General features: G+C 48.4%; 1 protein-coding gene across 4 annotated transcripts in view; it reads right to left on the bottom strand.

The window, feature by feature from the left end:
• Positions 1-12,181, bottom strand: part of grid2ipa (glutamate receptor, ionotropic, delta 2 (Grid2) interacting protein, a) — a 91,194-nt gene that overhangs the window by 49,906 nt on the left and 29,107 nt on the right. For all 4 annotated transcript variants that reach the window (XM_034190491.1, XM_034190493.1, XM_034190492.1 and 1 more), the window contains 3 exons: positions 1,942-2,027; positions 1,717-1,786; positions 955-1,251 (listed from right to left, as the gene is read on the bottom strand). In XM_034190491.1, the coding sequence (XP_034046382.1) occupies positions 955-1,251; positions 1,717-1,786; positions 1,942-2,027 (453 nt within the window). The remainder of the gene's footprint in view (positions 1-954; positions 1,252-1,716; positions 1,787-1,941; positions 2,028-12,181) is intronic.

Raw genomic sequence — 12,181 nt, 5'->3', positions numbered from 1 at the left:
TACAAAGAAATCAAACCATTGCTGTCCATTAATTAAGCTATGTGTAACAATGTGAAATGGCACAGGAAAAAGTATTGAATACCTGAAGAAAGGGATGAACAAAAAGACATGGAAAGCCAAGACAGCAGCTGAAATCTATCAGTAATTAGAAAGTAAGCCTACCCCTTTTCAGTGCAAATTAATATCAGTTGGTTATATATATATATATATATATATATATATATATATATATATAGCTGGTTATATATATATATATATATATATATATATATATATATAAAATTAAAAAAATTTAAAAATTTGGCCTCCTAAAAGCCCATTTAAGTGCACTGTGTGCCTTGTGCAATGTTGATGTGTGTTAATTTTGCATTCTGTTTAAATTCTAAGTATTTTTGTTGAAGGTCATCCACCAAGATCAATGACCAAGATTAGGATGCATGATCTGGATTATAACTCACTCCCTGACTCATCTTCAACCGCTTATCCGGGATCGGGTCGCGGGGTGGACTATAACATCACAGTCTAAATTAGTCTGAAGAAGCAAGGATGTCTAGGGGTAGATCTAGATTCAGGATTGGGGGGGTGGGGGGTGGGGGCTGCTAATTTGGTTGGATGTGCCAAAGGAACATAGAGGGGCATGCGCTTTGGAAAATTTTAGAAATATATAGCATTTTCCTGCATAAGGCAATCTGAGAAGCTACATATCACTCTAGTCATCACTTTTAATCTTTTCAGTTTAACTTTATTATTATTATTTATAAGAACTATATTTTGTTGCATATGAGAAAATTTGTCAAACACACACACACACGCAAACACAAAAATAACCATCTTGAAACCACATGATGCAGACACTGGTGTGATGTGAAAATGTAATCTGACAGGGACGTACTTCATGCGGCCTATACCTGGGACTCCCTACAATGTGGACATTCTGTTTCACCTCGGCCTTACCTGTGCTGAAAGAAGTTCTCCAGCGCTTTACAGATGGTGTACCGTTCCTGGATGGTGAGCAGGTGCTCCAGCTGCTGTCCGAAGGTGCGGCCATGAACCCTGATGCTGGGGGGCAGAATCTCTGTCACCCACTGCAGAGAGCTTAGCACGGGAGAACGGGCTGGGTCACTGGTGACTCTGCCCCCTGCAAGCTCCTGATCTGCCAGGACAAAGGACAGAGGACCGTCTTCCACAACCAGCGTGGGCATGGCTCCGCTGCCCTGGAGCATGGACACCACCTTCTCATGGGAAGAGGTCCTACAGAAGTTTATAAAGAGATCAGTAACTAAAGAAATATTTTCAAAAAGCATAGACATAATGTCTAATAAACAAGATATTGGCAGTACAAAGGTTTATTTTGAAGAAAGAGGCGGCATCCAAATGTTTCATTTCGACTCATTACTCTACTCACAGATGCATAAAGAAGCTTTGTGCATTGTCCAAAAGATATTAAAAACATTTTTTTCCATATTCTGTGCAGAACTTCTTTGTTGTTGATCAGCTTGAATATTTTTAATCAAAATGTTTTTCTCTTTTGTTCTTCTGAAATTAGATTATTCACTGCTCCAACAACTGTGCAAGGTTAACAAACAAACAAAACAAGATTTGCTGAGAACTATAAGCGGTATATTTGTATTCATCATTTGAACACTTTAAATGAGATTTGCCTCCTCAGTGCATCAGTGCATGCAAAGCACAAGCATAAATATACACTAGCTCAACCTCATGTCCAGTCCATTTAGGAAAAGGATACGGTCGCCTGGTTTCAGTCCCGCCTTGTCTGCTGGGCTTCCTGCAAAACACACATTACACAGTGCAAAGTTAAATGTAAGGATAGTGTTATTACAGTGTAATCAAATAAACTAATCAAACAAGTCCAACAACACAGTGAAACATTTGTTCACAAACAAATGCACATGAAATTAAAAGTGCAGATTTTGAACTCACCGGGGATGACGGAGTCGATCCAAACTGGTGCATGGCCTCGGAGAGTAAAACCAAAACTCATGTTGCCTTTGCAAACTCGAACTGTCCTAAAGAGAAAAAGGGGACTTAGTTAGCAGCTGCAACTGCAGTGTTTTAAAAAATTTGTTAGACAGTATTCCAAAATTGGATGATTGCATTTCAAAATGGAACACGATACAGGTGACCACAAAATGGTTACAATCCATCACTTAAAGTGATCAGTGTCTGCTGTGAAGTGACACAAGTGAAACCACATTATTGCACCAGACCGGTTTGGGTCGACTAAGAGGCCGGTACTTTTGCAAACATGGAGAAATATTGAACGAAAGATGTTACGGCCTTATCGGTGTCCACAAGCTCCTGCACAAACACAACACCACACCAAGACTGACGACAACACAATGTTAAAGTGATGTTTTATATGATGAGAGCAGTTCAGTTACTCCATCATCCAAATCACAGACAGCAAAAATATTTTACTGTTATCAGGAAGAGAAGATTGGGATTGCAAATATAACAAGTCCTGTTGTGACTGTTACATACGTACATGCACAAAAGTTTACTTTAGTGGCATTAAAATATGTATTTTCTTCATTATACAAATTTAAATAAAATCTGCAGCATGACCTATATGAAGCAAAAATTACCTCCCCCCTTCCCAAAACACACACAGATAGAGATAAGTGTAAGTTACATAATTTAAAATAAAACTAACTGAATTAGTTGTCTTTAGGATATTTTCAAGTCAACAACTATCATTTGGAATTTAGTTAAAACAAAGATTAAGAATTTGAACTAGTAGGGACAGTCCCTCTGAATGAATTTATTTACATCATGGTTGTTGTGAAAGTGTAGGAACACGGACCCACAACAGGGGGCGCAATGAACGGACAATGGAGAAGGTAAATAACAAGGTTTACTATTGTGAAACGAGCACAATAAATACAACAATCACAATTTGGGGTCAAATCCGCTGGTGTCGTGTGGGCAGGCTCGAAGGTAGGAGACGTCCGTCTCAGTCGAACCGGAACCACCCAGATCTCCTCTGCCACCGAACCCTGGAAATACTGGAACCGCCAAGTCCCGAATTCCCAGGTGGCCACTGCCTCCGCTCGTCGGATCCGGTACTGCTGGCGGGAGAGAGCAACAACACACAGGTGTGGATGCGACCGCACCCAGTAACGGAGAGGGGAGAAGCCGCCTCCACCTCTTGTCAAAGTACAGCAGGAAGGTGAGTACTTATCCAAGCAATGAAGCTATCAGTAGTCAACAGTCCTGAAAAGGTTTAACAAGTTTAGCTGGTTGTTCAGAATATAAATGCAGAGAATATTACCTCAGTCTTAGGCGATATCTCGGCACTGAGGTGGAGACGCCGTCCTCCTGATATACCTCTGTGCTGAGTGGAACAGCTGTGTCTGGTGATGGTGACAGCTGTCACCCAGGCTACTCCCATAAGGCGGCAGCGCCCTCTGGTGCCTGGAGCCCGCACTCCAGGCAGGGCGCCCTCTGGTGGTGGTGGGCCAGCAGTACCTCCTCTTCAGCGGCCCACACAACAGGACCCCCCCCTCAACGGGCGCCTCCTGGCGCACGGCCGGGCTTGTCCGGATGGCGACGGTAGAAGTCGGCCAGGAGGGCCGGGTCCAGGATGAAACCCTTCTTCACCCAGGAGCGCTCCTCGGGTCCGTACCCCTCCCAGTCCACCAGATACTGAAAACCCCGGCCCATCCGACGGACATCAAGGAGCCGGCGGACAGTCCAAGCCGGTGCTCCGTCGATGATCCGGGCAGGAGGCGGCGCCGGACCCGGGGTGCAGAGGGGTGAGGTGTGAAGGGGCTTGATCCGGGAAACATGAAAAACTGGATGGATCCGCAGTGAGGCCGGAAGCTGGAGCCTCACTGCGGCGGGGTTGATGACCTTGAGGATCTTATACGGTCCGATGTACCGTTCTTGGAGTTTCGGTGAGTCAACCTGTAGAGGAATGTCCTTGGTGGACAACCAGACCTCCTGCCCAGGACGATACTTGGGGGCCGGGGCTCGCCGCCGGTCTGCATGTTTCTTCGCCCTCGTCCGGGACTGCAACAAGGCAGAGCGGGCGGCACGCCACACCCGACGGCACTTCCGTAGGTGGGCCTGGACCGAGGGCACACCGACCTCTCCCTCAACCACCGGAAACAAGGGGGGCTGATACCCCAAGCACACCTCAAATGGGGAGAGGCCGGTGGCTGATGACACTTGGCTGTTGTGGGCGTACTCGATCCAGGCCAGGTGGGTACTCCAGGCCGTCGGGTGCGCGGCTGTCACACAGCGAAGTGTCTGCTCCAGTTCCTGATTCGCCCGCTCTGCCTGCCCGTTGGTCTGGGGGTGGTACCCAGACGAGAGGCTGACCGTGGCCCCCAGTTCCCGGCAGAAGCTCCTCCAGACGTGTGAGGTGAACTGGGGGCCGCGATCGGAGACGATGTCTGATGGTATGCCATGCAGACGGACGACGTGGTGGACCAGGAGGTCCGCTGTCTCCTGGGCCGTTGGGGGCTTCGGGAGGGCCACGAAGTGGGCCGCCTTGGAGAAACGGTCCACTATCGTGAAGACGACGGTGTTTCCCTGGGACGGCGGGAGACCCGTGACGAAGTCCAGACCGATGTGGGACCAGGGGCGATGAGGCACGGGCAGTGGCTGTAGCTGCCCTGAGGTCTTTCTGTGGTCGGCCTTGCCCCTGGCGCAGGTGGTACAGGCCTGGACGTAGTCCCGGACGTCGGCCTCCAGGGATGCCCACCAGAAGCGTTGCCGGACGACTGTCACGGTCCTTCGCACCCCTGGGTGACAGGAGAGCTTAGAACCGTGACAGAAGTCCAGGACTGCAGCCCTAGCCTCTGGTGGGACGTATAGTCTGTTCTTTGGTCCGTTTCCGGGGTCCGGGTCTCGGGTCAGGGCCTCCCGGACGGTCTTCTCCACGTCCCAGGTGAGGGCGGCCACGATAGCGGACTCCAGGATGATGGGATCCGGGGGATCCGACGGTTCCGTTTTGACTTCGTCTTCGTGCACCCGGGACAATGCATCCGACCTCTGATTCTTGGTCCCGGGACGGTAGGTAATCCGGAAGTCAAAACGGCCAAAGAACAGTGACCAGCGGGCTTGCCTGGGGTTCAGCCGCTTGGCGGTCCTGATATACTCCAGGTTCCGATGGTCAGTGAAAACCGTGAATGGCACGGCTGTTCCCTCCAACAGATGTCTCCACTCTTCGAGGGCCTCTTTCACAGCAAGGAGTTCCCGATTGCCGACGTCATAGTTCCGTTCAGCGGGGGTCAACCTGCGAGAAAAATAGGCACACGGGTGAAGGACCTTATCGGTCTTCCCGCTCTGGGAGAGCACCGCTCCTATCCCTGAGTCCGAGGCATCCACTTCAACCACTAACTGGCGGCTAGGATCGGGCTGCACCAGAACTGGTGCAGACGAGAAGCGCCGTTTCAACTCCTTGAACGCGGCTTCGCACCGATCCGACCAGGTGAAGGGGACTTTTGGTGAGGTCAGGGCTGTCAGGGGGCTAACTACCTGACTATAGCCCTTAATGAACCTCCTGTAGAAATTAGCAAAACCGAGGAACTGTTGCAGCTTCCTACGGCTTGTAGGTTGGGGCCAATCTCTCACCGCCGCAACCTTGGCCGGATCAGGGGCGACGGAGTTAGAGGAGATTATAAACCCCAGGAAGGACAAAGAAGTGCGGTGGAATTCACACTTCTCGCCCTTCACAAACAGGCGGTTCTCCAACAACCGCTGCAGAACCTGACGGACATGCCGGACATGAGTCTCAGGATCCGGGGAAAAGATGAGTATATCGTCCAGATACACGAAGACGAACCGGTGCAGGAAGTCCCGCAGGACATCGTTTACCAACGCTTGGAAGGTCGCGGGAGCATTAGTGAGACCGAACGGCATGACCAGGTACTCAAAATGGCCCAACGGGGTGTTAAATGCCGTCTTCCATTCGTCTCCCTTCCGGATCCGAACCAAATGATACGCATTCCTAAGATCAAGTTTGGTGAAGATATTGGCTCCATGCAAGGGGGTGAACACCGAATCCAACAGGGGCAACGGGTATCGATTGCGAACCGTGATTTCGTTCAACCCCCTATAATCAATGCATGGACGAAGCCCGCCATCCTTTTTACCCACAAAAAAGAAACCAGCACCCATCGGAGAGGTGGAATTCCGGATCAACCCGGCAGCTAATGAGTCCCGGATGTAGGTCTCCATTGATTCACGCTCCAGCCGTGAGAGGTTGTACAGCCTACTGGACGGAAACTCACTGCCTGGAACCAAATCAATGGCACAATCATACGGGCGGTGGGGAGGAAGCGTGAGAGCCAGATCCTTGCTGAACACGTCAGCGAGGTCATGGTACTCCGCCGGCACCGCCTTCAGATTGGGCGGGACTCGGACCTCCTCCTTAGCTTGGGAGCCGGGAGGAACCGAGGAACCTAGACACTCCCGATGGCAGGTTTCGCTCCACTGAACCACTACCCCGGACGGCCAATCGATCCGGGGATTGTGCTTTAGCATCCATGGAAACCCCAAAACCACACGGGAGGTGGCCTGAGTCACAAAGAACTCGATCACCTCCCGGTGGTTACCTGACACCACCAGAGTTACTGGAGGTGTCTTATGTGTGATTGGTGGGAGTAGGGAGCCATCTAGCGCCCGAACCTGCACAGGCGAGGTAAGAGCCACCAGAGGGAGCCCTATCTCCCTGGCCCATCTACTGTCAAGCAGATTCCCCTCAGAGCCCGTGTCCACCAGTGCTGGGGCCTTCAGGGTTGAATCCTCAAACAGGATCGTGACTGGGAGTCGTGTAGCAATGTGGGTGTGTCCCACGTGAATATTTTGGCCCACCCCTGGCCCAGTCTCTAGGGGCGGGCGTTGGAGTTTAACCGCTCAGGGCAGTCGTTTGCGAGATGCTCACTCGAGCCACAAACATAACAAGCTCCGTGGGCCCGCCTCCTTTGTGCTCCAGGTGCCCTAAATGTTGCCCTGCTCGTGTCCATAGCTTCGTCAGCAGGGGGAGCCATAGGCGCACGGAGCGCAGGAACAGAGGAGCGTGGGGAGGGCGGAGCTCGATCGGACCCGGAAGGGAGAGGGACGACGCGTGCCTGGCCACGCCCTTCGCCTCGTTCCCGACGGCGTTCTTCTAACCGGTTGTCGAGTCGTATGACTAGATCGATGAGCCCATCTAAATCCCGCGGTTCGTCCTTAGCCACCAGGTGCTCTTTTAGGACCAGTGACAGTCCGTTTACAAAGGCAGCGCGGAGGGCAGTGCTATTCCAGCCGGATCTCGCCGCCGCGATGCGGAAGGCGACTGCATAGGCAGCTGCGCTCCGACGCCCCTGTCTTATTGACAGTAGTGCGGTTGAAGCGGACTCTCCTCTGTTGGGATGGTCGAACACCGTTCTGAGCTCCCGTACAAACCCATCGTATGTATGAAGGAGCCGTGAGTTCTGCTCCCAGAGCGCTGTAGCCCAAGCGCGTGCCTCCCCGCGAAGCAGATTTATCACATAAGCTACTTTGCTAGCATCAGTCGCGTACATCACGGGACACTGTGCGAAGACGAGCGAACACTGCATCAGAAAGTCCGCGCACGTCTCCACACAGCCTCCGTACGGCTCTGGAGGGCTTATGTATGCTTCTGGGGACGGAGGAAGGGACCGTTGAACGACCAGTGGAACGTCACTTTCGCGCGCAGGGTCCTCGGGAGGGAGAGCCGCAGCGGCGCCCGAAGGGCGCGCCTCCACTTGTGCGGCGAGAGCCTCCACCCTGCGGTTTAGGAGAACGTGCTGCTCGGTCATTAAATCGATCCGAGAGGTGAAAGCGGTGAGGATCCGCTGCAACTCACCGATTACCCCTCCCGAAACCTCCGCCGCGCCTTGGTCTTCCATTGGCCGTTCAACAGCCGGTTGACGCCCCTCGGGGTCCATGACGCTGGCCGAGATATCCTGTTGTGAAAGTGTAGGAACACGGACCCACAACAGGGGGCGCAATGAACGGACAATGGAGAAGGTAAATAACAAGGTTTACCATTGTGAAACGAGCACAATAAATACAACAATCACAATTTGGGGTCGAATCCGCTGGTGTCGTGTGGGCAGGCTCGAAGGTAGGAGACGTCCGTCTCAGTCGAACCGGAACCACCCAGATCTCCTCTGCCACCGAACCCTGGAAATACTGGAACCGCCAAGTCCCGAATTCCCAGGTGGCCACTGCCTCCGCTCGTCGGATCCGGTACTGCTGGCGGGAGAGAGCAACAACACACAGGTGTGGATGCGACCGCACCCAGTAACGGAGAGGGGAGAAGCCGCCTCCACCTCTTGTCAAAGTACAGCAGGAAGGTGAGTACTTATCCAAGCAATGAAGCTATCAGTAGTCAACAGTCCTGAAAAGGTTTAACAAGTTTAGCTGGTTGTTCAGAATATAAATGCAGAGAATATTACCTCAGTCTTAGGCGATATCTCGGCACTGAGGTGGAGACACCGTCCTCCTGATATACCTCTGTGCTGAGTGGAACAGCTGTGTCTGGTGATGGTGACAGCTGTCACCCAGGCTACTCCCATAAGGCGGCAGCGCCCTCTGGTGCCTGGAGCCCGCACTCCAGGCAGGGCGCCCTCTGGTGGTGGTGGGCCAGCAGTACCTCCTCTTCAGCGGCCCACACAACAATGGTATTGTTTAATGCAAAGAAGCAAGAATTTTTAATTGGATTTGATGCAAAAATAAATAAAAATATATCCGAATTTGACCAGGACATCTGGCTTTTTCACTCAATAAAGATCTTTTCTGAAGACATTTTATACATTTTATGACATTTTAAAGTGGGCTTTTATTGCGACCAGTCAATAACTGTGCAGTAATCATGTTGCTCATTCAATATGTTGCACAGCAGCCGGGGGGGGGGAATTATCTGGACAAAGATGCAGTACACATTGACATATTTTAACAAATTTGTGAACATAGATTGAGACAAATGGATTTGTGCGCATAGAGGAAATCTTACATCTTTTATCCAAACTAATAAAACATGGGAGCAAAAGCAAAAGTACTACATTTATATTTTTGTTGCACATGTACAGTTGTGGTCAGATGTTTACATACACTCATCATGAATATCCCTGTAATTTTGGACTTTTAATGATGTCTTTGAACTGTCCTTTTGACAGGATGGAATGATTGTACAGCAAACATCTTGAATGACTTTAAAAGGCATATGTTTGAAATTATTTTGGATCATTATATAGTCAGTGTATCTGGAAAGTATTCACAGTGCTTCATTCTTTCCATATTTTTCCTGGTTCTCTCCCTCAGCCCCAACCAGTCCCAGCAGAAGACTGCCCCTCCCTGAGCCTGGTTCTGCTGGAGGTTTCTTCCTGTTAAAAGGGAGTTTTTCCTTCCCACTGTAGCCAAGTGCTTGCTCACAGGGGGTCGTTTTGACCGTTGGGGTTTTACATAATTATTGTATGGCCTTGCCTTACAATATAAAGCGCCTTGGGGCAACTGTTTGTTGTGATTTGGCGCTATATAAAAAAAATTGATTGATTGATATTTTGTTATGTTACAGCCTAATTTCAAAATGGAGTAAATTCTTTTTTTTTCCCATCAAAATTTTACTCACAACACCCCATAATGACAACATGAATTTTTTTTTTTTTCTTCAAATTTATTAAAAATTCTTTAGGCTGCTCCAGTTACGGGTCGCCACAGCAGATCAATCATTTCCATCTCACCCTGGCCTCTGTAACTTCCTGTCACACCAACCACCTGCATGTCCTCCCTCACCACATCCATAAATCTCCTCTTTGGCCTCCCTCTTCTCCTGCCTGGTGGCTCCATCCACAGCATCCTTCTCCCGATATACCCTGGGTCCCTCCTCTGCACATGTCCAAACCATCTCAATCTTGCCTCTCTGACTCTGTCTCCAAACCGTCCAACCAGAGTTGTCCTTCTGATATGTACATTTCTAATCCTGTCCATTCTCATAACTCCCAAAGAAAATCGCAACATCTTCATCTCTGCCACCTCCAGCTCTGCCTCCTGTCTTTTTGTTAGTGCCACTGTCTCTGAGCCATACAACATAGCTGGTCTCACTATTGTCTTGTAGACATTCCCCTTCACTCTTGCAGATATTGTTCAATCATAAATACCTCCTGCCACCTTTCTTCACCCACTCCACCCTGCCTGCACTCTTTTCTTCACCTCTCTACCACACTATCAGCTTCCCCCATCTGATCCTTTGTTGAGTTCTGACTCTCTTCTTCACCTCTTGAGTCATCCTACAAACCATCATCTGATGCTGTCTAACTACACTATCCCCTGCCACCACCTTACAGTCTCCAGTTTCTTTTAGCTTGCATCTCCTACAAAAAAAATGTAGCCCACCTGTGTGCACCTTCCTCCACTCTTATGTATTCACCACAGACATTTCCATCCTTTTTTGCTAAATCAACTACCATCTGCCCTTCCACATTCCTGTTCTTGATACCATATCTACCCATTACTTCCTCATCACCTTTTTTCCCTTCGCCAACATGCCCATTGAAGTCTGCTCATATCACCACTCTTTCATGTCTTACAACCTACCTGTGTGCCATATGCACTGATGATATTCATCATCACCCCTTCAATTTCCAACTTCACAGTCATCACCATGTCAGACACTCGCTTAACCTCCAACACACTCTTAACACACTCCTTTAAAATGACCTCAACACCATTTCTCTTCCTATCCTCATACAACAGCTTGAACCCACTGCCTATGCCCCTAGCCATACTTCCCTTCCACTTGGTCTCTTGCACACACAATATGTCTACCTTTCTCCTCTCCATCATGTTGGCCAGGTCTCTACCTTTACCAGTCATACTACCAACATTCAAAGTCCCGACTCACTTCCACCCTTCTAGTTTTCCTCTTCTCCAGCTATCTCTGGACATGTTCTCCTCCTCTTCTTTTTCTTCACCCAGCAGTAGTCCAATTTCCGCCGGTACCCTGTTGGGCAACGCACTGGTAGCTGTAGTTGTTAACACGGGCACGGACCTCAAACGATCTGGTATAGAAATTTGATTTGTACCCTGCATCTTTGTTTTTGGCTAGTTTTATGCCGGATGCCCTTCCTGACACAACCCTACTCATTTATCCGGACATGGGACCGGCACTCTGAGTGTACTGGCTACGCACCCCATGTGGCTGAGTTAAAGCTCAGAATCATTCTAATAGTTTTTATTTCCATACACGCAAATGCTTTGGTAACACTGCACATTCTATTCCAAATCAAAACATGAAGAAAAATTCATCAAATTTGTTCTTACTTTACAGAAAGTGAAGAAAAAGGAATACTAGGCTGTTCAAAAAGTAGCAGTGTCTGCATTTTTCTTTCTGTGACCCTTATTACACCCTTACATGTGCCCTTTATTTAAGGACAAAAGCCGCAAATGGTGTACGTGGTGGTTATTATGCAGTTCCCTCTGACAAAAAGGGTCATTCCAGACATTGTTCAGAAGAACAGCCTACTTTGATTAAAAAGTATATTAAGAAGTGCAGAAAATGATAGGCTGTTCAGCTAAAATTATCTCATATGCTTTAGAGTGGCAACCAAAACCAAAAACATGTGGAAGAAAATGGAAAACTGACATTCAAATGGATCAAGGAATACAATGGCTTGCAAAAGTGATAAGCCCCTTGCTATTTCACGCATTTTAATTTGTTTATGGCATGTCAAATACAAAATGTAAATCAGGCTTCTCAACATAAAAAATAAAAAATCTTCCTTAGACTCAAACTGAAAATAAATCTCTACAGCCTGATAGAAATTAATTAAAATATAAAAACCAAGATGATGGGTTGCACAAGTAATCAGCCCCTTTGGTATAATACCTGTAAATAATCAATTAATTGCCAGTTTTCTTCAGTCAAGTCAGGGGATGGATACATGAACATTTCCAAAGTAATAACGGGTCAGTTTTTCTTCATGATTTGAATTGCAATATAATGTGCAGTGTTCACAATGCATTAGTGTGGAAATAAAAACTCTTATAAGCATTTTGAGCACATTTATCTGTTGAGTACACGCACACACACACACACACACACACACACATATATATATATATATATATATATATACACACTTCCTATTACATATGTGCATGTGACCTTTTACACCATCAACTGCTTTGGGCTGGAGTTTCATTC

Source organism: Thalassophryne amazonica, chromosome 16 (genome assembly GCF_902500255.1).
Source record: "Thalassophryne amazonica chromosome 16, fThaAma1.1, whole genome shotgun sequence".
In the NCBI taxonomy this organism is placed as follows: domain Eukaryota; kingdom Metazoa; phylum Chordata; class Actinopteri; order Batrachoidiformes; family Batrachoididae; genus Thalassophryne; species Thalassophryne amazonica.
Note: the sequence above shows the minus strand (reverse complement) of the source record. Positions and strands in the feature narration are given on the sequence as shown.